Source organism: Siphateles boraxobius, unplaced genomic scaffold (assembly GCF_051911475.1).
Source record: "Siphateles boraxobius isolate OS27281-9 unplaced genomic scaffold, OSU_SipBor_1 103, whole genome shotgun sequence".
NCBI classification, from domain to species: domain Eukaryota; kingdom Metazoa; phylum Chordata; class Actinopteri; order Cypriniformes; family Leuciscidae; genus Siphateles; species Siphateles boraxobius.
In genome coordinates, this window is record NW_027508704.1 from 137,946 (window position 1) to 165,311 (window position 27,366).

The window sequence follows — 27,366 nt, forward strand, 5'->3', positions numbered from 1 at the left end:
AGTCGCACATGTTTTAAGCCTTGCAAATTGAAATACTATTAGTGCATGAACGGACAAATACAGACAAAATTATTTCAAAATATCTGTCTAGGCGAATATCCTAGTAAACATGTCTTAAGTGAACGTAAACAGTTGAGAAAGAAAACGCATGTGTACCAGTATATTATGCGAAGGTACAAGGTAATTGTCAATGTCACAAATATGCTAATTCAATTAGTTACCAGAAGAATTTCTTCTGTCATAACATTTTTGTCATAACATTCTTCAAATCCCAGCAGTTTTTATCCACAGGTTTAAATGAGACTTTGAATCCCATTTTCAGTCTCAGATGTTTGCACCTACTATATAAAATGAACAATCATGGTATATCCACTGTTGCCCCGTTGCTAATAGGCTAATTGCGAACACAGCCTTCATTCTGTAAGCACATGCAGACATATCCTCTGGCTCGTATATAGTAATGCTGCCAAAAATATCTCTCAATATCTTAATTCTATGCAGCAATTCTATTTCCACATAAATATTGTCTCGTTCAGGGATGTCAGATTCATAGGTGATAATGAGTGAAATACCTGTGCCGGGTAGTCGAACAGCCACTGTTCCCTGGGCTTCTCTGTATAGGTTGCGACGGCCTCGGTCATCTCGTGACGCACAGTGTCACGCATGGAGTCCAGAACACGGTTCAGCCACACTTCCACCTGAACAAACACAGCTCCATGCATTAAACCACTCCAGTGCCAGGAGAAGCTTGTCAGCAGCCTAATACTGTAAATTAGTTCCACTACAAATATGTATACATCTGTCTAATCCATAAACAGATGTTTGAGGAGCGCTGGAGCAAAACTCCACAAGAATACACAACTTCAGGAGCAGGATTAGATAGTGGCGTAAACCACAGCATTATAACAGCACATCCTCCTAACATAACTACATTTATACATTTTCTGAAGAAAGTGTTTCCCTATGGAAAGTGCTAGAGGTTTCTGGGTCAAAAGAGCCCATCTCTGATATTCTGGACCCAGGTTAAATCTATGGGATTATTTCAGCTGATTTATTGTTAGTCACTAAGAAGAGTAACAGCACACCTCTCCTCAAGATTTGAGGTGTCATTCGTGCCTGTATGTCACGTCAGCCCTAAAATGCCTTTAGTGAACAGTACGCTGCAGAGTGTGTCTGTCTCTGTAAACACACTCCTCTAATTGCCCTCCTGATAATTGCTGGTGCATTGTGGGTGAGGTGTGCTGTACCTGGCCTGTGCAGTCGCAGGGCTGACTGAAGGGAACGTACTCGTCCTCCTTGCTGAACATGCCCAGCCCCGTCTTGGTGAGTTTGCCGTCGCCGTCCTCCTCAAACTTCAACCTCGCCATATTGTCAAACAACTTTGAAAGATGTTTCTGAACCTGAGGGAGAAAACGTAAGGCTTCACAACTGCACAGCTGCTATTTCAGTCGAAGTCTGTCCTAATGTGACATATGGAAACTTGCAATTTGCCTTCAAGACTATTTGGGAAGCAGGAATCAACACTGCCATCTAGTGTGTGCAAAAGGCAAATAAATGCAGCTGAGCCATAAGCAAACCTTACCCTTAGTGCTGCAACATTTAAGCACAAGCATATGTCACATGATACGGACGGTCATATGCTAGGCCACTGTTGTGTACCTGGTGCGGGTCAGTGCCACTGGACAGGATGTCGAGCAGGTCGGCTGAGGAGATGAAGTAGAAGCGTGGAAAGGCCAAGCGTTTTGTGTCCAGATACTCAGCCAGGGCTTTTTCACACAGAGACAATCTGCAAGAACAGAGGCAATGACTCTCACTCTCTCTATCTGAGAGATAATCAGCAGCTTAACGCAAAGCATCATGGGACACGGTGTGCTTTCCTCAATGAGGACTTCCTCAATGAGGTTCCTTAAAGGAATAGTTTACACAGTCAGTCACATGATACACTAGAAATAAATGCCATCAAGGTGTTCAAATGTGCCATTTTTAATTGATCATGAGTTTGATGATATTTGTGAGAATTGTCAGTGTAAAGACAAATGTATGGTATGGCTTCAGAATAAGTGTAATATAGAGTACAGGTGTTATGAACAACTTTACTGTAGATTCATGATGCTTTATTTGGCCTGTCTAATGCTTGGCAGTTTAAAGACCCACCCACATCAACAAACAATAACTATATTAGTGTCTACAACGAGGAACAATAACTATAACTATAATGGTAACACTTTACAATAAGGTTCATTAGTTAACATACTAATGACTAATAACTAATGAATCTTATTGTAAAGTGTTACCACTAAAATTATATTAGCATCTACATCTGTTTATTATAATGTTCTGTTTATTATAAGCACGCTAAAGTTTTGTCGTCTGTTTAATGTTGCTCTTAAAGCAGGGTGGATTCTGATTGGCTGTCAATGTTTTATTGTTCATCGCTCTGAAAGTGATTCCAACGATATCGTTCCTCTTAGTCTTTATCATTATAATTATGGACTCCACTATTTCCAAAGAATTAGAATGATCTTTAAACCTTTATAGTTATAGTCTTTGGTGTGGGCAGGCCTTAAGAGCGATTATTTGAACTTTAAAGTTATAGTTTCCGTTTATCGTTATAGTTATTGTCCTTGGTGTTAAGTCATCATCAACTTTTGTTTTAAGGAAAAGAGCTGGTCAAGCATTCTGCCTAATATCTCTTTTTTATGTAGGAAAGAAAAGAATATGTGTAGCTGGAACAAATGAAGATGACAGATGTTTGAGTCATCTATTCCTCTGACTTTAGAAGCTGCTCAAACCTGCTCTGCATGTCCTCTAGTTTGATGTAGAGCCCGGGTTTATTGGTGGCCTCCACAACGTTGGGTGTTTTTCTGGCATCCAGTGCCAGCTCTTTAAAATCAATATCGATACCGTCAAAGCGTTTGGAATCCTGTGGAGACATTCATGAGTGAGAAAGAGTCAAGACAACTTAGTTTGCCATTAGGAAAAACCTCAAAAAACCCTCTGACATCCTGAAGAACATCTGTGTCTCTGGCCGTGGGAGCCCAGCAGTAATTATACAAATGTTTTCGGCCAAAAGCATTTCCATCTCTCATCTAGATCTATGAATAGAGTGCCAGAGGGCAGGACAAGATGCTACTCAAATCTTTCTCATTTAAAGCCTGTTTCACATTTCCTTCTTTAGTATTCCGGCTGTTTTTACATGTGTGTTTGGTGGCTATTCAAGGGCAAGATAAGTTTTCAGTACAGAAAGAATGAATAATGATAGAAACACATCAGCAAAACCGACCTGGGGTAGCTGAGAGCGAATGTCGTCCGATCCGATAAAGATGCTCTCCAGGTGAGACCAAGTCCTCTGCACTTCAAACCAGATGGAGATCACGGAGTCGGTCACCGAGAGCTTCCTCTGCCACGTGGAAACTTCCTCCAAGAAGAACGCGATGTACTTGGATGTCATGAGGTTCTGCAGCTGCACCTGGTTGTCCTCCAGCGTCTCAATGAGCTCTTCGTTGGACCTCAGCAGAGGAATCTCAGTGCGTGGGTGAGGCTCAAAGTCGAAGGCCATGCTGGTCCAGGTGGCGTCCAGCTCACCGAGCACCTTCTCCATGCCCATCTCCTTCACGGCCCGGTCCACGATGCCCCGCACCTCGTCCTCGAAGTGGTGCAGGTTGAGGCGCAGCAGGTCGGCTAGCGTGGTGTCCTGGTCCATGGTGAAGTGGACCCCGGTGGCGTTCATTAGCTGGAGCCAGTGGCGCGGTCGGATGGCCGGGTTCTGGAGCTCTGCGACGGCTCTCAGCGAGATCAGCATGTTCTTCACGGTGCCGTCGAGTCCAGTGAAGGCGTCCCACGAGCGAGCCTCTTTGTCCAGCGCTCGCAGCTCTTTGGAGAAGCGCTTGCACTCCATCTCCATGTCATCCACGTTGATCTGCCTCCAGGGCGTCGTCTGCCAGGCGTCCAGACACGACTGGACCACCCGCACCAGATCCCACAGCTCCTTGAGGATGGGCAGCTCTTTTCGGCACTGCTTTAGCTGTTTATAGTCTGATATGTTCACTTCGAAGAGATTAGCTGACTCAATGAGCCCAGCCATCATAGTATCCATCTCCTGGATTTGTTCGTGTGCGGCGTCCAGCATCTCATGTGGATTCACACAGTCAAATCTGAAAACAAATGGAGACCAGATTTCAGCAAGCTGCAACCTCTCTTGAATCCAACACGGAAGTGACTTAAACTGCAGTTCATCGACTGGCCACTAGAGGCAAAAGAGAGTCAATCCCATAGACCCCCATGTTAAAATGCCCAACTTTACAGCAGAAAAAAACATGTTTACAGTCTGGTGCAAAAAGTGGTTTTGGTCTATATACCTAATTTTGCCCTTCATTAAAACTGTGAGGGGGTGAATTTTTTTATAACTCATCCGTTTAAACTATGTTAAGCCTTAAAGTTCAGCATAATTAAGGGCGTGGCCACTTGAGTGACAGGTGGATTGCCGCTGATGTCACTACTAGCCGTCACCTCAGCTAATCCGCCTTTTAGCACATTTTCGTTTATACGGTCGGCTCCGCCCACTTTGGGTTTCAAAACGCTCTTTAGAAACCTATGGGTGACCTCACACACACTACGCACATATTTTTTACAGTCTATGGATTTCACACTTCTATCGGTCTGAACTAAAACCACATTGAACACACTGTCGTCTTCTGTAGAGCTGCTTTACAATTTGAATTTGTCTCATTTTTGATGAAGTTTGCATCATTGATTCTGTAATTTTCCTGTTTATTACTATGAAGCTGCTTTGAAACCATTCTCATTCTCAGAGACTCTTCGTATACATGAGCTGTACCTGAAGAAGTCGTTCTTGCGGAACTGCTCCCTGAAGGTGTATTGCTCCACGTCAAACGAGGCACATTTCCTGCGTAAGTTCGCCACCTCGCTAGCCTGCAGCGGGGCGACGTGCTGCTTCACCCCCACAGCCTGCTTCTTTATGTTGGTCCACTTCTCTGGCAGCATCTGTCCATCAAACACACACAGATCAATGCCATGCTGAAAACACCAGCATATATGATTATAACCTCTAGCATACGATGTTAGCCACTAGCGTATTAGGGCGAGACACTACAGGCAAAAACTGTGTTTTTTTAGGCATCTGTCAACTTTGAGAATGTGGGCTTTTTGGCTTTTCATAAAATGTTTTTTTTTTCATACTAGTGTAAAGAAAACATCAAAAATACACTTTTAACTGTAACTTTTAGAGCACTTTATCTATGTGCATCTGTAGATTTGAATTATAGTATATTATCTTTAAAGGCCGTTTTCTCAAAAAGAGTTTTTCCTCCTACAAGAGCCATAAATCTCCACTTCAAAAACACTTACATATACCAAACTTTACAGTTTTATTCTCATCTATATTCTGAAGGTTTTGTTCATATATAATTGTCCTGCTTTCATACAACATTTTATTCCTAAATAAATATTATAATAAAAATGATCTTGGCTGTTGACAGTATTTTCTGATTTGTGCACTGATATATAGAGACATCCAAAATCCCTTCTGTAAAAACCTTTATAGACTCTAATATATAAAAAATAAACAAGAATTTTGAACCTGACTTTATCCAATGTTCAGATTTTTGTTCTAGAGATTGTAAGCAATTTAGTGCATATTTAATTAGATAACGCCTCATTTGCATATTTTAAAAACATTTCAGAAAAATTTAGTAATACAAAAAATGTTTGCAATTATTAATGTAATCAATCAACTAGTGAAGTATGGTGATATCTATTAGTTAATTATTTTACCCTATGCACCTGTCTTGCCTTAAGAGAATATTTAAGAACTTTAGTTTTTTTCAAAAAAAGTTTTTAGAATTTTTCTTGAAAAATATGCTTAAGTTTTTCATGAATCCGGCCCGGAACCATCATGGAAATGCATGCTTGTTTAAGCTGGCCTTTTTCACAGCCGTCCAAGTAATACTTTACATTCAGTATCTACCCGCAGAACATCAGTTTATAGAACAGTTACTGCTAATAAAGTTTCAAGATCGTCATTCTAAATTCTAGGAGTGCTAAGTCGCAATTAAGCAATTTAACGGCTTTATCTATCAGCGTTCAGTGAAACTTTCCCTCAGAGGCCACACTATCAATATTTTATGGAGACACTTACCTCTAGCTGCTTGTAAACTACATCTGGGAGTTCTTGTTCATAAGTCTTCAGCAGATCGATGGTGTGTTGCAGAGGCTCGAACATCTCGTCTGTAGCGCTCTGCCGGTCTTTCACCCCCATCAGGAAACCCATGATCTCCTTCAGACCGTCATAGTCCTTCACCTTCTTTCCAAAACCAGTCTCAGTCACTCTGATGAACTCTTCCAGGTCAGACAGACTAAAAAGCACACGTGCGGCACGTAGATTAAAACAGGGTTCGTAAAGAGACTGGAAAATGAAATTCCAAAACTTTCAAAGACTTTTCAAGCACTACTATTCTTTCTTTCAATAAAAAAAGAATACAACAAAATGGTACAAATAAAGTGCAGCACATGCAATGACTGCGGTAACTTTAACTATTGAAAGGACACTGTGACAAAGATATCGCTTTCCAAATTCAAACTGATTTTTTCTCCCTTGAATATATATTGATCTGAAGAATGAAAGCTGTATAGCAGGTCCGTAGCCAGCCTATTGAGAGGGGGGGATCTTTTTTTCAAAAAGTGGACCTTTTTGCAGTTTTTCTCCTCCTTTTGTATTTAATTATGAGGTTCAAATACTTCATTTTGTTGACTTTTATGCACTAATTTGTGCTGGATTAGCTTGTCTGCTGGTTAACGAGCACGCTTTTTGATGCACGTAAAATATTTAGGCAACTGCATTCTTGAGAACTCTCTCTGAACTGCACACGCGGCACACACACACACACACACACACGTCCAGCTACAATAATCATATTAATTTGAAACAGCAACCCAGAATATTTGTCACAAGCATTGATTAAAACGATGACAATAATCACATGAAAAAAAAAACGACTTAAATTCTGGACCTTTGGCAGTGAAGAGAGGTTCGTGCGAACCACCCGAACACCCCCTGCCTACGGGCTTGTATAATGGACTTGAATAATTAAATGAGCAATATCACGCTCATAGCTATGCTAAATGACTCTATATCAATATCAGATGGGTGTGAAAAGATTGTTTTATAAATAAAATTAAACACTATTTTCTAAAATAGCCTGTCTTTCAATAATTCAAGCACCTTTTCAGAAATATGGGTGTTTTCAAGGGTTTTCCAAAACTTAAATTTCAAAACGTCAAATTCAAGCACTTTAAGCACCTTGTACGAATCAGGCAGAGCATTTTGCACCTTCAATTGCCTCTGATTAGCATATGTGTCGTGGAATTAGCTACTCAGTGATTTTACCTGTTAGTTACATGATCAATAAGATGCTGTTTGAACATCAAGCTCCACTTCTTGATGACGTTGAGCAGGGCAGATTTAAAGGCACGAGCGTCCACCCTCATCCACCCCTCGAACACATGTATGGGCTGCAGTCGCTGCACTTCTTCGTACAAGCGCTCGTACGAGTCGACCTGCTGGCGGAAGCACTCGAGCGTCGGTGGGGCTTCTGGGACGCCGTGCTCGGCGTGGGCCTCGATCTCGTCACTCGTGAGGATGTGCCCGTACAGCAGGAACTGCTGCATGAACTCCGCTCGGTCATCCACGTACAGGTAGGCGTAGCGTTCCAGGGTGTTACGGTACTCAAGGCACTTTCCCATGATTTTCTTCACACGCTCCATAACAATTTGCCTCATTCCCGCCAAATCCACCATGTCCTCCATATCAACCTGAAGGAACAAGACCACTGTCAATATATTACGATTGTAAAAAACATGAAAACTGCTCTTGTTTAAATACACGTTTCTGGTTTCATCGTACACAAGTCAGATAACAAAAAGTTTGTTCTTTATAATCTCTTCAAAACCAGAATATAGGGATCGTTCTCAGAACTCTAGCTAACGTTGTGGCAAGCTTCTCTCAAAGTTATGAACAAGCATTCTTCCAGAAATGTTATAGCACGTTTTTTCAGAGTTATAATAATGTTCTCTAAATGTTAGCACAAACACATCCTTTATAGATCATTCGTGGAACATTTTTCTGAAACGTTTTAGTTGGATGTTCGTCTAACGTTTTTTAAATGCTGCTACTTGTTTCAGAACTGTCAGAGAACATTCAAAAGAATGATACAATGAAATGTTTCTCTAATGTTTTAAAACTGGACATTTGGAATATTTATAAAACATTCAGAAATAGCATTTTCATAACTTATTGAAAACTAACTTAACTTAATGGTAACAAATAGTAGCAAAACATTTTTGAATATATTTTTGTTTCCCGGGAATGACTTGATCTGCCTTTGAAATTACTAATTTTCAGCTGACATCATAGACCCCTTCTTACTTTTTAACACTTCCTCTCCAACCTTATCACGTAAAATGGATTAGACACCTTTCATGATGACTTCAAAGGCGGCAATAAAGGATCTTTGAGTTTATTCACAGCTAAACCCGGATGAAGTGATCTGTTTGGCATCAGCACCTGATAGTGTGGGAAACCAATGTGCTCAGATAATCGTGGCACAAGCGTGGAGATCCTGAAGACATCATTGATGAGGCTCTCCACCAGATGAGGGAAGCCGTCTGAAGCATCAGACTCCAGAGACGGGCGGAATACGATCTCCGGAGCCTGCAGACACAGCTGGGCCTCGAAGAGAGGGTCGAAGCCAGCCTTCGGGTCTGTATCAGGGGGTGGGGGGCGCTTTAGTGAGGAACAATCAATCTGCAGTGGTGGGAACGTCTAGGGAAACCTCTAAAATTACTTTTATTGAGGCTTAAAAAATAATTAGAAAGCACACCTGTGTTTTCCATGAAGAACTTGAGGGAGCTCTCAATAGCATCGAAGAAACCATCGATGAGCATTTCATCAATGTATTCCACATAAATCCTCCACTGTGCAGATGACGGGTCTGCTTTAAAGAGTGACAAATTGTCCTGAAACAAAAGAAAAACAAAAGAAATGTTGAATTGCTCCTTTAACATGCGTCATTTTGTCAGTTGTCATTTGACGGGATTCCCACTGGCTTGTGTCACAGCATACTTTCAGTAACAGATGGATCTTGGCTCCGGAGGCTCGGATGTGGTTGTAAGTTCTCTCCAGACGCTCGGTCTTATCATCCAGGTTTAAGAGAGTATCTTTCTTCCCCTCCTTCCTTTCAAACACTGGCGTAGTCCAGCTCTTCATGATAGACTGGATCTCCTCTACATTGTCCTTAGTCCTCTGTAGCCGTTGCTCCAGGTCATGTACCATCTCACGTTTGTCCTGGATGTACTCCCAGATTCCTAACACATTGGAAAGGTAGACTTTTTAGTTAGAGTATTCTAAATCAAACGAGTGGATTATCATGTCATTTCAAACCTGACAATATGGACATTTGCAAAGGTAATATGTGGTGTGTTCATTTGTAAAGAGCAGCATGAACATTCTGCTAAACATCTGCTTTTGTGCTCGTGTGGGTTTGGAACATGACAGTGAATTATTCCTTTAACAAAGTACAAAAAAAGATTGATTAGGAGACCAGACTTAAACACAGGCTTTATTTTTGAGCATATAAAAAAATAAGAATACTAAATATAATATAATAAACCTCAATCATAAAATAAAAACACAAACTGATAAAATTTTTGTGATCAGGGCTCTGTGGTAATAAGGTAACACTTTACAATTAGGTACCTTAGGTAACATGAACTAAGAATGAACAATACTTCTTCAGCATTTATTAATCTTAGTTCATATTAATTTCAACATTTACTAAAACGTTATAAAAATCAAAGGTTGTATTTGTTAACTTTAGTTACTACACTGTGAACTAACATGAACAAACAATGAACAGCTGTTTTTTATTAACTAACAGTAACAAAAAATAATAAATACTGTAACAAATGTATTGCTCGATGTTATTTAATGTTAGTTAATGCATTATGAACCTTATTGTAAAGTGTTACCATAATAAGACATTGATTTGTCTGAAATATTTTATGGGAAATGTTCCTATTACCTGCCAGATATCACTGAAATTAGTGTTGCCTTAGTTTGGACTGAAGGAAGCTGGTGTTTAGGCAGAGATGATCTGTAGATCTACTAGTCTACATTGAATAGCTCTACCTTGGCTTGTCCAGCAGAGGCTCTTCTCCGCTTCTTGGAGCTGGGCATCGATGTCTGTCAGCTGGCTCTGGATCAGTGGCATCTCCACCTCTAACACTTTGCTCATCACTTTGTTGTACCAGCTGGTTGTGAGCTCCAGATTGGCCACATACTGCCACAGCAACTCCCTTTTGGAATAGATGTCATCAGCCATATCTGGGATGGCTTCAGCCTGTCTGGCCTTCAGGTACTTCACCTCCCGCAGAACCGACACCAGCTACAGGACCAGACAACACTCACATTCACTGCTGGAACTGAACCCATGGATAACAATATTAACATACTGAGCACAAGCATGTATGAAGAGACCTGCGGGCTGAAGTTGACGGAGATGAGTCTTGTGCGGTGCTCTCGGGATATCAGCGGCTTCTGGAGATTAAACTGTGACTTCTCGGCCACAGAGCTAGTCCAGATGTCATACAGTTTAGAGGAGTATCTGGGGGGAAAACAAATCAGCAAGACAATTACTGACATTTGTTTTATGTATGGCAAAATTAAGGATTTCAATGAATAGCTGCTCTTCATACATCAAACGCTGGTGGTGCTTTATTCAAAAGATGACAAGTCATTCATGCAACTTGTGTGCAATATCTTAAATAAAGCTACACAAATCTGAATTTAAGCTGGTATTTTCTTCCTCTACAGTATCTCTCAAATCTCAGACGTCAAGCATTGCACAACGTTTCTAAAGACGGCATTTTTGCATCAAATACAATCGCAAATTAGATTTTACAGCTGCGTTGGAGGGAAATGTAATCAGTAAATAATGGCATGAACTTCAGAGGATGTTGAGAGGGCTCGGAATATAAAGCCATATATAGACCACTTTTATATGCATATATTGCACAAATGCATTTTGATGCATTGTTTTCCTTGCTGGAGCTGGACAGCATAAATCAGTATAAACCTTCGCTGTCTGGAAAAGAGCAGCTCGGACATTTTCTCAAACATCTTCTTTTGGCTGAGTAAATTATTAGATAATGTTGTTGAGGTATATTTATTCAAAGGACCGTCGAGGGAATGGGAATGGGATAGACCTGGATCCCTGTGAACACACCACAGCTTTGAACAGGCAAATTCTTAAGTATTCAAATCTCAATCTTGAACATATTATGTACACATTACACTCCTCCAGCATGGCATCCTTATCTAAGTAGGACTGCATGTGCGTGAGAATGATTGAACTGCTGGTTCTGACTAAAGCTCGGCATTCATCACGAACGCACGTCGGCTCCCTGTACTGTTACAGTAATCTCTTTATAGGCCAATTGTGAGAGACTGTACACTCTGGCCTTTATTGGATTTCTGTGCGATTGGTGTGGTGTTGATCGTCTTATTACAGCAGCAGAGCTGCGGTCCACGATATCAAATATCTCTTTTCTTCACACAAGTCATACATCTCAGTGTTAAGATATTATGACAAGAGATACCAATAACATCTCCGGCTAAATTGTGTTTACGCAACAGCAGTGATTACCATCATCTAACGAGGGGGCTTAATTTTGACTGGAGAGAACGCAGATCTGGCTCCTTGGGAAATGCATAATTAGTTTCTCATATGAAGGGAAACTGCATGCAAAACACACACATGAATACAAGTCCTTGGTTACACATACAGACGGTCATGTGACTCTCTGTGGGCAGTCGCGAGCGTTCCTGCGTTAGCTACGCTATACAAAACCATTGTTCATGCCTTGCTATGGAAGCATTGCGCATAATTGGAGAAAATGAGACCCTGAAGTAATAATCTACAGACACTAGCGCCTTAAATGAGCAAATAAATCATGTTTATTTGTTTATTCCATGTAGAGCCTGAAGGTCCCTCAGCAATACCAGCATATCTTCTACTTATACGTGATGCTCACGCTTGCAGCAGAGAATATATAGGTCCTTCAATAAAAAGGCCCATTTATTTTAACAAAGGTGGATCATAGTGGTGTATATATTGGATAAATAAAAATTGTTCATCTGGGTTTAGAGTATAAACTGGGACACACAATGAGAATAAACAAGATTAGTAACAGGGATTTAAGATACTAGGGATTTAATTGGACAGAAACAGACATTCAAAATATTTATGTAAACGTATGGGCGTTTTCGAAACCCTGCTTTACGAAGCTTCGAAACCTTTACACATCTTTTGTTTCGAATCAGTGGTTCAATCCGTGTATCAAACTGCCAAAGTCATGTGATTTCAGTAAACGAGGCCTTGTTACATCATAACTGTTTCGAAACGTTTCGAAATACCAATGGTACACCGCTGGGGGTCGATGACCTCTGTGAACTCATGAATCATGCGGACTCATTGCGATCGCCCCCAGCGGGGACCACTGAACAAGAGTCCATGGTTTTATCTGATCTCTCATCGGTTTTATACATTTGTAATTGTCTTAATGTGGCATTTGTAATTTAAAGGAATAATAGTAGTCTCTTATTGGCCTGTTTAGCTGAGCCTTCAATAGAACAAACAAAACAATCCCTAAAAATGTATAAAAGACACATTATAAGGACAATTCTCAAAGCACAGACAAACACCAACAAACAAATTATATGAAAAATAACTGTTGTTATCGTGTTATATAACTGTTGCTATATATAGTCATGTTCTGTGTGTGTCTTGTTAGCCCCCTGTGTATAAATGGCACTTGGGTTTCCCTTGTGTATATAATATAGACTGACCGTTTGAATTGCTGCATCAGCTCATCGTATTTCTCGATCACCTCCTTTCCATCCACAGACTCCAGACACCTGTCATAACACAAAGAAGATGTTTAATGAAGAAAACAAACTGTTGGGCGATTCCCAATCAAGCCTTCTCAAAAAAACACAAAGCATAAGATATTTACGGGTAGTTGATGAATCTGAAGTTATTGTAAGGGCTTTGTATGCGTTCCTGCATTTGTTGGACAAATCTCAGTCCTCCAGAAACCACAGGCATGTTCTTGAAGACAGGAGAGTAACCTGGAAGACCAATAAACAGTTAAAAACACAAGATAAGATATTAACAAACACCCCAACGATGTTACTTGTCGATAATGAAGATGAAGACCGAACCCTGGGTTTCCTCTTTCTGCATCTGATTTTTGAAGATCGTCTTGCAACATTCCAGTTCCTCGTCAAACATTTTGATCAGCCTGGGATATCTAGTCTGAGCATCGGCTGCTATCAGGGGTCGTTCCAACAGTCTGCCAAACATGAACAAAACCTGCCAAGCAGAGACTCTATGAAACTGTGTTGTCATTTTTTTATTGGAAAAACAATAAACACAAATGCTTTCCACCAAAGACATAGTTTTTATTGTTATGGTTCATTGCACTATCAACTGCAAAACTCAAATATGCTAGTAAAGAAAACATGTTGCAGGGTGGAATATTCTGCTAAAATAAGAAAGACCCTAAAGTGTGTTTTCTTCTCCTGCAGGGTTCAAACTGAGCTCTGTTAAAGATCTTGAGTCTGTGGAGATTTGTGTGCATTCCAGTCTTAAAATACAGGCTGCGTTCCTGATTGGGACTTGATCATGTGCAGGTATCTACATTTACATTTACATTTAGTCATTTAGCAGACGCTTTTTCCGAAACCACAGGCATGTTCTGAAGATCATCTATAACTCATTAAATACGGAACAAATCTCTGAAACTGTATATGTATAATGTCCCAAGGAGCATGAGTTCAGCTCCACATCAAAAAACGGTTTCACCACATTATTGTATTTTTACACTAACAGAAAGTGTTGCCCACCTTGAAAGCTTCCTCCAGTCCAGAAACATCATCAAAAGCGTGTCCAAAGATTGCACCCAGTTGCTGGTCAGAACTGTCCACAGTGAGCTGGAGCTTCATTAAATCTGCTTCAAACTCCTACAAACAAGCAGCCTTTAATCAAGGAACGTCAACCTGTCATCTGTGCTTCTGTTGCAGAAGTTGCCCACTTACCAAATTACAAACATCAAGGCAGTCATACGGCTTCTCTGAGAAAGTCTTGTATTTCTCCAAGAAGGATTTATGTAAGTGCTGGACTTTATGGCAGAGAGACTTTCCTTGAATCCCTCCAAACTCGACCTTCTCCAGCTTCATCATGTCCACTACAGTCAGCAGGAGAGTCTAGACAGTGAAAATGAAAAAAAATAAAAAACAGGCAACATTGTTTTCATATAACACCACTTTTTTCCCCACATTATTCCATATACCTTAGTTACCCAGAACACCTGTATAGTTTCAGGTTTAGGGCCCAACGTTTCTCACATTATCACAGTTTATTCACTATAGTTTAGAAAATGGTAATGTAATATGAGCAGACCTCAGAGTTATTAAATCAGTTGATATTTCACAGGTTTTGTCCGTCCTTCTGTTAGACTCTCACACATGAATTATGTTGAATATCTGTCAGCTGTTAAATTTAACTACACAATTAGATAATAACAAAAAGGTGCATTAGCAATTAAAGAAAAAACACTTCAGCATAACATGATCAGCTCAAAGTGTCCGAATCATTTTCGGTCCCAAATTTGTATAAATGTTACTGGTAGTCGCCGTATGAAGAATATTTGGGTATAATATATGTCACAGTTTACTTTATTTTGCTCTCCTCACTAACATAAATGAACTATAGTGTCCTGCACACACTAGTAAATAAATTTCAAAAATGATATCTGGTGTCAGAATAATGTTTGGTTTGACTGTATGTGAACATGCAAGTACATGAAAAAGTGTCTGCTTACTTCGATCGCTCTCAGTCTCTTCATGAAGTGCTCCAGCCCAACAAACACCAAGAGTGGGGAGAAATCCCAGGGCAGAACCGTGTTCTCGGGCCTCTGGTACTGACTCAGGTTGGCCCTTCGCTCCTCGTATGTGTTCCTGAAGTATGTCAGCACATCTACAGTAGTCTGCACTCGCTGGAGGCTCTCCTGCACGTCTCCTTTCAGGACGTCTTCTGGGTTCAGGAAACTCCGGGCCTGACAAACAACACTCTGAGTTAGTGAAGCGCTGACACTTTACAATAACGTCCCATTAGTTCATGCTCCAACTAAAATTAACTAACAATGAGCAATACATTGTATTCTACATAATACATCTATGTTAACATTGGTTATAAAAACACAACTGTTCATTGTTAGTTCATTTTAGCTCAGTGGCCAGTTGCATAAACTTAGTCACTACTATGTGTTAAGAACTAGTTTAAATAACTAGCAGTTTGCCAAGGAGTAATCAGTCTTATTTTTCAGTTTAAATTAGACTAATCTACGGTTTTAAGTAACTGACATAAAAAAGTTATGACCATACTTAAAGAAAAAAAAATAGATGATTAACTTGTAAGACTAGTCAAAGTGTTTAATGCAACTGGCTGCTCCTCTATTAAATAATATTAACATATTCGTGGTTTTAATAATATTAGTAAATGTTAAATTTGAAGTGAACTACTGTAAGATTAATGCTTGAGAAATATTTTTCAGTTTGTTCTCGTTAACTAATGTAGTTAATTAATGATAACAAACAAACCTTACTGTAAAGTGTTACCAGTAAAGCTTTATCTCATTGCTGAACAGCTGACCCAAACTACCCTAAACAGGATCTTTAGGAATGGAAAAGAAAAAGGAATAATTCACCCCCAAAAAATATTCCATTGTCATGTCTTTTTCAAAAGCATGCGTCATCATTTTTTATGCTATTAAGTTTCAAAAATGTCAAAAAATCACCATAACAATTTGATGCAAGTGGTCAATATTACTTGTGTGCTTTATTCCACATCTTTAAGAATTATCAGCGAATAAAATATGAGATTGTATATGATGAGTAAATAAAGAAAGAATTTCAGAAATTCCCGACAACAGGCACTAATTTAGGCACTAATGCCCCAGTGACACTTTTGTACCTTTAAATAAAGCGTTCCTTCGTTCGAATACCTGCTGGATGAGGAGGTTGCAGATCTCCTGTAAAAGCACGATGAGTCGGGCCGGTTTGTTGTAGTGTTTGGAGTTCGCCCAGATCAGACACACTGTGTGCATGAGACCAGCGATCTTGCCCTTCACCTCACTGAAGTCTGCACCCTCCACATCTTCCAAACGCTTCTCCATCGACTTGAGGAAGGCATTGATGTCCTTCGCCTCATTTAGAGCTTTATAAACAAATACAAAATCCAATGAAGATTCATAGCTTTCACACAATTAAAGCGCACCTATTATGCCCTTCTGTTTTTCTACTCTACTAGAACAGGTTTTCCTGCTTGAATGTTGATTATTTTCCTCATATTCTCCATTGTTGCGGCTCCTCTCTTCCCAGTCTGTCAGTAACGCTCTGTTTACTTCCTGTCTCTATGAAGCCCCTCCTCCTGAAAAGCACACTGTGCTCTGATTGGTCGGCTGGAGCAGTGTGTTGTGATTGGTCGAGCGCTTTGAGTTTGGGAAATGTCCCGCCCCTTACCATAACCCCCAGTTTAACACACTACTAACTAACTCAACCAGGCCCCGCCCCTTTATTCTGCGTATGAATTATTATAATGAGGAATATTGTGACGTGTTCGTTCCCGGAAGAAACTCAAGATACAATGGAGGCGTTTCAGGAGTTCAGAAACACTGACACTGATATAGAGAAGAACTGGAGCTTTCCCATGATCAAACAGCAACACTACACATTAAACAAAAGGAGGGGCTTCATAGAGACAGGCTTACTGACAGACTGGGAAGAGATACAGATGAACATGGGAAAAAGCATCTTTAATGCATCACGTTTAAAGGCAAAAACTGATGTTTGTGCACAACAACACCATACCTTCCACAACATCCCGGAGCATTTTTGCAAAAGCAGGATAATAACTGCTGTCGATGGCATACAGAAGCTCAGCCAATGTGGCCACTTTAGGTGCCTGTAGCTGACTGTGGATGCCCTGAAGATCAGCAAGCCTGCAACACAACATCAAGTGGACAAACACGGTTGAAGGGCTTTTCCAGGCCACATCAGAGACTGAACTCCCAGTGCCGTGTGTCACACTCACCTATTCTTCCAGAAGCTGAGCTCGGCATGAGGAGTCGGGTTTGAGCCCTGCAGCAACAGCTCTGAGGAGTCCTTCTTCAGGACCTTATACACCTGATTAGTCCAATCAACCACAACCGTCTCCATGGAATAAATGAGGCTTCTATCCACGTGATGCAAACTGCAAAAATATAACCAAACGAAATTGCAAATGATATATTTCAGACAAAAAAAGTATGTTTATTAAAATCCCAATTTTTTAAGAAGCCTGCACCTCTTATCTCCTTCATGAGGAACTTGCTCGAGCTTCTCCAATCCTGAAGGCAAAGGAAGGTACGTCTTGCCTTTGACTTTTCCAGTCATGACAAACACGTTGTTTTTAAGATCGTGGACATGTCGAATGAGGTCCTGAGAAACCACCAGAGGAACGTCCCGGTTGTTCCTCATATTGGACAGATATGGTTCCACAAGCTAAAATGAAGAAAATTAAAAATTAGACAATGGAATTTTATGCTGTGACAATGTTTGTGGAGACTTTTAACCAAACGACTTTCAGTCAGAGACGCAGGAACTACATCTAGTGTTACACCGAGATCTTAAAGGAGTAGTTCACTTCATAATTCACATTTCCTGATAATTTACTGTTCCACACGTCATCCAAAATTTTCAGTATTTCTTTCTTCAGTCGAAAAGAAATAAAAGTTTTTGAGGAAAACATTACAGGATTTTTTTCCATATAGTGACTTCAATGGAGTCCAACGGGTTGAAGGTCCAAATTGCAATTTTTTACGATCCCAGCCGAGGAATTAGAGTCTTACCTAGCCAAACCATCGGCCATTTAAAAAAAAAAATAAACATACTTTTTAACCACAAATGCTGGTCTTGCACTAGCTGTGATGCCACACACGTTACTTTATCAGGTTGAAGGGTCACGCGTGACGTAGGCGGAAGAACAGACCCAGTGTTTACAAACCCAACGTGCAAAGATTAAGACAAACGGCATTCAAAAAAATAAAATAAAACTACCTAAAAATGTCAGGCGATTTTGAAGTTGGAGGAGAAAATTAGATGATCTGATGAGTTTGAATGAGATTTAATTAGTTTTTTGCCCTACCCTTCATTACTGAACCAGAACACGCGTGACCTTTCACCCTGATTACACGTGAGGGAGAGTAAATTATCAGGAAATTTTAATTCTGAAGTGAACTACTCCTTTAAACCAGCAGCCTTTACTATAACGCATTAATAAAACAGTTTGTGGTGCAAAGTATATAATTACACAAGAGGTATTGTATATTGTGAATATAGTCACGGCTAAAGGCCACTGTTAGGAACGGCACGCAGGCTGATGTGATTATCATTGATGAAGCTGCTCCTGCTATAGTGACGCGCTGAGACTCGTCTCACGCCTCATTGCTGGGAACAGCTCTGGTGTTTTGTTGACCTACACTATATATGTAAGCCATGAACGATGGTTCATTTGGAACTAAAGTCATTCAGGTCTAATTACCACATAAGGACAATTCACTCTATAATAGCACATTTAAACAGGGAACCTTCTCAGAACTAAAGCTGACGTTCTGTCAAGGTTCTCTCAAAGTTATGAACAAACGTTCTTCCAGTCAAATTAATAGAACATTCGTTAAAAGTTATCTGGTCTTTAATAATAATGTTCTCAACGCATTAGCACAAAACATTATTTATACATCCTTCATGGAACATTTTTTCCTGAAACATTTAAGATTTTTTTAAATGTTCGGATAACATTCCAAAGTAACATTCCCATTACGTTTGCAAAATGATAATGAAATGTTCGTTTGACCAACAGAAAACTATTTATGTCAAAACTTAATGGGAATGTTAGCAAAACATTTTTATAACGCATTTGTTAGCTGGGTGGTTTCGCGTGCTAACCTGTGATTTTGCACATTGGCCTACTTCTCATTAATAAAGTTATGGAATATGTATAGCCTGTAGATCTTCATCATTATGAGCAGGTGTTTGAGCGAAGAGAAGTTCAAAACAAAACAGTAATAGCACAAAAGTGCCCCCCCCCCCCCATTATACAGTATGTGTTAGAGGTCGACCGATAGTGGATTTTACCGATACCGATATTTAGGTTTGACTGTAAATGCCGATAACCGATAATTCAGCCGATATTTTTGAAAATGGATACTGGATTAAAAACAAGTAAAACAGTGCTGACCTGAAATGTGCTAAATTAAATAAATATATAAATATGAATATATTAAAATAAGAAGTTCTACAGAACAAACTCTATACAGAAAAAATGTAACATTAAAATATTACAAGTTTCGTTAGCTAAAACCTAGAAACATACGTAAATTTCATAGGTAACATTTTGCAAGTCGCATTTGTTAACAATTATGTATTAGCCAGGTTTCATGAACTATATGCAATATACGTTTTTACTGCATGTATTAATATGAGCAATACAATTGAACATTTATCATTCATGTTAGTTCATAGTACATTAACTAAGGTAATAACAGATAAAGTAAGAATTAAAACTCCATTTAAAAATGCATTAGTAAATGTTGAAATGAACAAACTAACAATGAATAATACTTCTACAACTTTTATTAATCTTACTTAATGCTAAAAATGGAATCTGATTGTAAAGTGTTACCATTTCATATAAATCCAAAGAGTCATTCTTAAAGATGGCCATTAAAATATTATAAAGACCTATTACGTATACGTAATATAGCCTATGAATAGTCTCTCACTTTATTTGCTTTTATTTTGGAACACTTGATGATTATTTAATCAAAATAACAAGATGTATTGTAGTGATAAAAAAATACTTACATCGAACGCGTTTCTGATTTGTTTATGTTTCTGTCGGCTACCTTACATGAACATATCAATGATGAGAAAGAAATCACCTCACTATTTTTAAATATGCAACTTTGTCGGCTAATGAATGCATAAAAGGGACCAGCTGGATATAAAATAATGCAAATAGATGGTAACAATTGCAACATAAACATTTGGGTCAGGTCTGCGTGTGTGTTTGTCACATTGTTTAAACCACTTGACTGAGGAACTAATGTTAGAGTCCTCTCAGCCTCGACGGCAAACACACTTCTGTTCTTTCTCTGCTGATGCAGCATCTAGTCAACAAATTAATTACTTTATAATGATATGGCAATATACTTTAGTGTTATGTATTCATACCGTTTCGCTGTCAGTGTTTTAAATGCGTGTCTGAAGTGTCAGCGCTCTCTGTGCTGCGCGCAGCCTCACGATAGTTTGTTATTTGTCCTCTAGAGGCCGCTCTCGCTCTGTATAATGCCAGCAGTCTACTCGTTTTTTTATTTTTATTTTTTTAAGAACTTTATTATGAACAATCCACAGGACAATAGGTACAGAGAACACTACAGATACTGTAATCTCCAGCAGTCTACTCGTATTCAACTTCATTTCAGCGCGCCACGCGTCACCGACATAGACACGCACGCTATTGGATGAAGGCAACAAATACGTCATGCATGTCGGACCCCACACGTAGCCACCTGCTCTATTCGCCGGGAAAATAACCTGGAGAAAGTTACCGATATTATAGTAATGTGCAAAGTATGTGAGTGGCAACAATTTTTATTTGCTTTGTTGAAAAGTGTAGTGGATATATATAAAAAACTGGGTTATCCATCCCCACAGATCGTCTGAAAACACGAAATCTCCCCTCGGTTCAACGCGTGATTTTTTCCCCAAAAGCACTTCAGTGGAAATCCCGCCCTGCAACCGATTCTAAAGTTTTCATTGGTCATGTCAATTACTGTACTGATTGCCTACACCAAACACTGATCCCTAAACCAATGAAATCGGCTGCAGGGCGGGATTTCGCTGAAGTGGTTTGCGAAAGAAAAATCACGCACCGTCTCGTCTACTAATAGCGTCTTGTCCAACGACTAGAATTTCGCCGTTTTCAAGTCGTCAGACACGGAAGTATCTAACACTCAAAGAGAGTCAGGCTGTTTATAGACGAGTAAGAAGATGATAATGCTTCCTAATGATTATGATCTGTTATTTGTTTAAAAATAGTATTGAGTTTGTTAGTTCCTTATCGAAAGTAACGTTAGGCTCGTTACTAATTTTCCGTGTCACGGGTTGTTACCACAGCAAAACATTCGTTGCAGTTGTCAGTTACAATCTCAGTTCATTCTAGTTTTTTTTGTCTGTTGTGTAATGTTATACTTCCTGAACTATTATCAGATGTTTAAATAACTCATTTGGGTTTCTTCAATGCGGTAGTTTAGTGTTTAATTTTAGTATTTAAGGAATTTAAACTGGTGCTATCTTTTGTATTGTATATTATATTTTTTTCCTCATGTGTCATCCGCTGTGAGATGTGTGATTGTTAGTGAGTAGGTTTCAGGAAGCCACAAAATAATTGCTTTTCATTTTTTTTTTTCAGAGACCTTCCTGTTATTGAAATGGAGAGCTTTCTAAGGCGATGGCTTGCCCAGGCTGGTGGCAACCTATTGGGTGGATCATCTCTTCAGAAACCCATTTCTTCTGATCAGGCTATCAGATTGCCAGATGAGTCTTCTAGTTTCTATTCAATTGCAGATGAACCTTTTCCCCAAGTGTCTGGATTTCTTGATGACACTTTCGGCCCGTCGTTTCTTTCAAATGAAGCCGGAACTGGGTTGAATTCCACTGCTTGCACACCATCAGAAAATAAAACAAAAAATGAGGACAAGGGAGTTTTAGCACCAAGAAAAGAGGCTGCCATCGATCCCGGTCTTAGTTTCTCTCTTGGAGCGCACTGTCAGTCGGCAGATGGAAGCATGTCTACTAGATCAATACATAATGAGAAAGACATTAGTGCAATACCAGATAAAGCAGATGGGGACTGCAATGAACCCACGGTATCCACTACATCTTTAGAGAAATCTGATCTCATTAGTGCAGAGTTGAAGAACAGGACATTTGATGTGACTCAAGACTGGAAAGAACAGTCCGACAGTGGTGTTAATGTGACTGTTGATCTACACAACACCAGGGAGAAGAACAGTACTTTTGAGTGTCATAAGTCAAAGGAGAGGTCCGACCCTAGATTTAATTCAACAGTGGATATTGATGTCACCAATATTGAGAGTGAGTCAGGAAATACCTCTGTTGACCTGGTCCAGTCACATGACCCTAAAGAGAGTCCTGACACCAGAGTTAATGCAACCGTGAATATCCCGAATCTAGACAGTGCACATTCTAAAACCAATTCGTCTGTGAATAGTGCACCCTTAAACACTACAACAGAACAGCTCAATGAAAAGCTTGAAGAAACCATAGCCATTCAGCCACAAGAAAAACCAAGTGGTAATTTTAACTCTACTGTGGATGATAAAATAAAAAACACAGAGGAAACTAATTTAAAAGACAATGTAATGGTTGATATTGTGGAGCAAATAGCCAGTGCACCTCATCTACCTTCTAGCGAGATTGAACAATCGAGCTCAGATATTTTAAAACCAGCTAAGACGATGTTTACTAAACATAATACAACCAATGATCTTCCTGTGGCAGAAGTTCCAGTTTTGAAGGACACCACTCTAGAAATGAAGCCCTCAAGCACAGAATTAGCTTTAGAATTAGACCAGGTCAGTGGTGCTTCTAACTCGGTGGGAATCACTGAACCAGTCTCTAACAGCAGCCAAACAAACGTTGAGATAAGTACCTTAGCTTTTGATTGCTCTGTTGATGCTCCCAATGATTCTCCTGAGCTCAAAGCAGAGGATCATCACAAAAACATAGAGATCCCTGGATTTGAGATACTGAGAGATGCGAAGCCCAAACCTGTGAGAAAAAGACTGTCTGTGATTACGGAGGCCCAATCGAATGATGAGCTTGTTGGTGTGAGTAATCACAGTGGAGCTGGTGCTGTGCAGGCGACTGAGAGCTCAAGTCAGAAGGTCTCGTCGAACTGCAATTCAATTCGCAGTACTTCAGAACCAGCAAATGCGAACAAGCCTCCCACTAAACTTCCAATTAAAAGACAGCTTCCTCAACTTTCCTCTAAGCTCAGTTATCCCAAATCCAGTCTTCCAGCAAGGCCACAGCCACCCATGCACTCCTCAGTAGCAGACAAACCAAAGACTATCCAAGGGCCACGGGTTCTGCAATATCGCGACACAACATCCACCATCCTGCTTGGCAACAGGAAGTCAGGACAGATGAACAAGGGGAAGAACATCGCCCCCGTCAAGAACACAGCGTCAGCTAGCACTGTTAAGGTAGGAAACTATAATTTATGTCACTATGAATCAGTGGTTTTAATTGGGTTAATGTGATTTATTAATTTTTTCGGTAAACAGACCTCTATGGTTTCTTCTGTCACTGGATATAACTTCACTGCTGGTGAGTGGCTAATACACATTTTCCCTTTTCTTTTTTTACACAGTTTATACATGCACAGATATATTATTGTTCAAAAGTTTTTGTTTTTATTTAAAATACTTTTATTCAGCAAGGTTGCATTTAATCAATTAAAAGTGACAGTAAATAGATTTATAATTTTACAAAAGATTTCAGATAAATGCAGCACATTTTATTTTGCAGCCAGTGTTGTCTAGCAACTCTCCGTTGGGTTGCGAGCTGGAAAAAAACAAACTCTAGTCAGGCCAATCACATCGTGTATAGAGTCGGTGGGCGGGCTTAACATGCTTAACGGCAGAGTTGCGACGGTTCCGTGTGAATTCCCTGCTACATGAAAACCAAGAAGATGACCGCTGCTGCTGGCGAACAGCGGTCTTTCGAATCGACTTTGGCCGCGACTCTGGGACACTTGGTGTAGGAGCCAAAATGTGTTTATAAGGGTTATGTGTTGTTCTAATTTTTGACCATTGAGTGGCGCTTGTGACATAAGTGTATATAGGTAGCCTTCCTTATGAAGAAGATAGGTGTGTTGACCCGGAAGGGCAAAAAGGTTTTGACCGCAAAAACGAAAGCGGTGAATCAAAACTTCTCTCTAATACAAAGAAAAAGCAAAATTGGACATTATGCACGGTGGTGTTGTGTAGTCAATAAACGTGTACGGTGATGCAACGGAAGAATGGTCTTCTCCTTTGTTATGGAGGAAGCAAACAATGTAACACCAAACCACAAGAAAGTGAGTCGACCTAATTACTCCGGGACCAAACAACTCAGTAGCTTGAAGTATTAGATTTAGCTCCTACACTTGGAACAGGACTGAAGTCCCTCACTCTGACTACGTCACCACCTTTGTTGCTCTGGTTGGTCGTAGCGCTATCCTATTGCGTTCAGACTAAATTTGAAAGAGAACCGTTTTATCCCGCCCCTCGGATTGAGCCCTGCCAATAGTGTGTTCCCAGACCAAATATCTTGATGTGGGTCTGGCTTGTCAGGCTATGTTTTTACTGTATTTTTGACCAAATAAATGCAGCCTCTGTGAGCATAAGACTTTTCAGAAACAAACAAATTGAATGATAGTGTACATAACTGTACTTTTCTATTACTATGTTGTATTATATAGTAATTGTGCTTTCTGTAAGCTATAATGTGGTTGCAGTTGGAAAGCCTCCAAGCTCTGGTATACCACAAAACAACCCATCAGGACTACAGCCCCCAACCCGTAAAAGACTTTCTCTTGAGACACCTCAGACTACACTATCTTCTGTTGAAACCATTCTGCCCAGTAATAAACCAGCAACAGGATTACAAGGTACCATTCATTATTGTTTTTCCATGATAAATCTTCCTTTGTATATCTTCAGATTTTGTTGCTGATTTTATACTTTTATGTACATGGATACATGGTAAATAGTAAATACCTAGACAAAATGATTATGTAAATGAAGGTTTTAATGTAATGCTTTGTCATTCCAATCATGTTTCCTCTAATTATCTATGAAAGGTATGAGGACGAGGAATTCACTGCTCCCCAGTGTGGGCCAAACGCACTTGAACAATGATGGTTTGCCTTCGGCAAAGAGAAAAAGAATTGGTGCAATCATTTGTCCTTTTTTTTATAATAAATAAGTGTTTAATTTTAACAACTATAGGAAATAAGTGCATTAGTGAGACTGGGTGAATAATAGGTATATCTCTAATACTTTCAGAAGGTATACAACACCTTTTAAGCACTAAAACACTAAATATTTTAAACCAATTAAGTTTCACAAGGAAAGCCAACTAAAGTAATAATTGTATATAATTATGAGTCTCTGGTGTATTTTCTCTTGTGGTGGTTGGCGGAGACTATGGTATATTTTTTGATATTGCTTTGTACAATACCAGTCAAAGTTTTTATTATACCCTCTTAAAACTAGTATTATTGTAACTAGTTATATTTCCATCCACCTGTTTTTATGCGCATTTGGGACATTGCATAAAAAAACGATGGATGAAAACGCCAGGATGTGGATAAATTATTAACTTGCGCATAAAAAACATGCTCAATTGAGCTGGATAAATTTCTTATTCGATATTAAGACGTGCATAAACTATAATTTAAATATATGGTATTTACTGAATAAATCCCTTAAAATGCAAAAAAAAAAAAAAAACTCATGTGACTGCATCAGCAGTGGATGTGATAGGATAAATGGATTAAAATTGAAAAATAAAAACTTTGCATGGAAACATTAGCTACTGACAAAAACTAAAAGACATTAAGATATTGGGCCAGATTTACTAACAGCTTACACCAGCCCAAACCCTCTTTTGGTGTTAAAAATTACTGTCAGTGAAAAATTTGCGCTGAAACGTGGTTATTTTTGTGGCTGACCTCATTACATATGTATTTGTAGGAGTTTCCCTTTCAGAGGCAAAATCTATGGGAGGACAGTATTTAACTGATTCACACAAGGAGATTTACTAATTATTATTTTATTTTACGCCATTATTACCAGGAGCACCCAAAAAAAGCATGTCTTAAAACAGATGCTAATTTGTGCTGCTCTTGATAGATTTCGTTGGTCATCATGGAAATGACCCGGTTGCGTCTGTGTTCTTTAATTTGCGCGTCTTAAAGGTTGTATCAGCGATTGTGGGTGACATCACTTCTGTTTGTGTTTGAAGCGAGATCCCAAACAAACCAAGTTAGCTCGCCCCTCCCTCCCGTTTCATGCATAATGAAAAAAACGAAAATGCACGCTAGGGCTGGACAATAATTCAATATCAATATATATCGCGATATTTTTTTTTCCGATAACGATGATATGATTTTTAAACACATTTTCGATATTTCAATATAACTGACGTTAGGCGCGCAGCCGTCATAAAGAGCAGAACATAATTGGCTACTTTCATGATGACGTACACCACAGAAACGCAGCCAGTGCTCAGCTCAGCACGGCTGATCTCCAACGCGGCAAGTTTCAGCTACAGAATGAGCGCCCCTGAACGCAATACAAATGTGACTGAACAAGCTTCCACAAGTGAGGAGAAAGCAGACAAAATAGTTGATAAGAGAGGAAAGACTAATTCAGTGGTATAAATTCAGTGGTGTTTCGGTGTTTCAGCGTGCTTTAAAAATGTGCCGGAGAGTGGTGCCGACTAGCAGCGGGAACACATCAAAACTGTTCCACTATCTGAAGCAGTGCTACCCGACCCGATAGAAGCAGCACAAACACAACTTTAATCGGCACAAACGAAGCACAAACAAACAAGACTTTTTGCTTGAATTTGGAGCAATTAGGGTTGCTGAGTGACCTCAGAATGACCAATATATATGATTGTAATATCTAAGAAACCGAAACTTCACGAAGTGATTGACAGGGCGGGAGGGGGCGTGATCGGCTCGGAATGCATTGAATTTTGCTACATTCATTGCGGGACATTTAATGAAAATGCAATCGCAAGTGTATTAACTGTGAGTGTAAATGCAATTGAGAAAAATAACATTTAAATGATCATTTTGCTATAGTTTTTGCTTGAACATGTTAAACATATCTAGTCATATCTGTAATACATTTTAATTTTGCAACTTATAAAACGTTAAAATATGTATTCAATTTACATATTAAAACTAGTGTATGAAATGGCAAATGTAAATTATATAATTGCATTTTAATTTTGCACCAAACGTTGCAGAAATGTAATGGCAAATGTAAATTTAAAAACAGAAATGTTTTACAACATTTTACATATTGCATTGTCATTTTGCATATTAC

At 39.4% G+C, this 27,366-nt stretch overlaps 1 protein-coding gene across 1 annotated transcript in view; it reads right to left on the bottom strand.

Moving 5' to 3' along the window:
• Positions 1 to 27,366, bottom strand: part of dnah9 (dynein, axonemal, heavy chain 9) — a 135,342-nt gene that overhangs the window by 100,955 nt on the left and 7,021 nt on the right. Inside the window, exons 2-24 of the mRNA XM_077245650.1 lie at positions 17,481 to 17,677; positions 17,229 to 17,387; positions 17,006 to 17,136; positions 16,141 to 16,352; positions 14,959 to 15,192; positions 14,174 to 14,341; positions 13,982 to 14,098; positions 13,298 to 13,448; positions 13,090 to 13,204; positions 12,923 to 12,991; positions 10,553 to 10,679; positions 10,205 to 10,460; positions 9,140 to 9,381; positions 8,898 to 9,033; positions 8,582 to 8,778; positions 7,406 to 7,830; positions 6,158 to 6,374; positions 4,838 to 5,004; positions 3,284 to 4,154; positions 2,793 to 2,923; positions 1,660 to 1,786; positions 1,248 to 1,400; positions 573 to 698 (exon numbers count right to left, since the gene is read on the bottom strand). Of these exons, the coding sequence (XP_077101765.1) occupies positions 573 to 698; positions 1,248 to 1,400; positions 1,660 to 1,786; positions 2,793 to 2,923; positions 3,284 to 4,154; positions 4,838 to 5,004; positions 6,158 to 6,374; positions 7,406 to 7,830; positions 8,582 to 8,778; positions 8,898 to 9,033; positions 9,140 to 9,381; positions 10,205 to 10,460; positions 10,553 to 10,679; positions 12,923 to 12,991; positions 13,090 to 13,204; positions 13,298 to 13,448; positions 13,982 to 14,098; positions 14,174 to 14,341; positions 14,959 to 15,192; positions 16,141 to 16,352; positions 17,006 to 17,136; positions 17,229 to 17,387; positions 17,481 to 17,677 (4,728 nt within the window). The remainder of the gene's footprint in view (positions 1 to 572; positions 699 to 1,247; positions 1,401 to 1,659; positions 1,787 to 2,792; positions 2,924 to 3,283; positions 4,155 to 4,837; positions 5,005 to 6,157; positions 6,375 to 7,405; positions 7,831 to 8,581; positions 8,779 to 8,897; positions 9,034 to 9,139; positions 9,382 to 10,204; positions 10,461 to 10,552; positions 10,680 to 12,922; positions 12,992 to 13,089; positions 13,205 to 13,297; positions 13,449 to 13,981; positions 14,099 to 14,173; positions 14,342 to 14,958; positions 15,193 to 16,140; positions 16,353 to 17,005; positions 17,137 to 17,228; positions 17,388 to 17,480; positions 17,678 to 27,366) is intronic.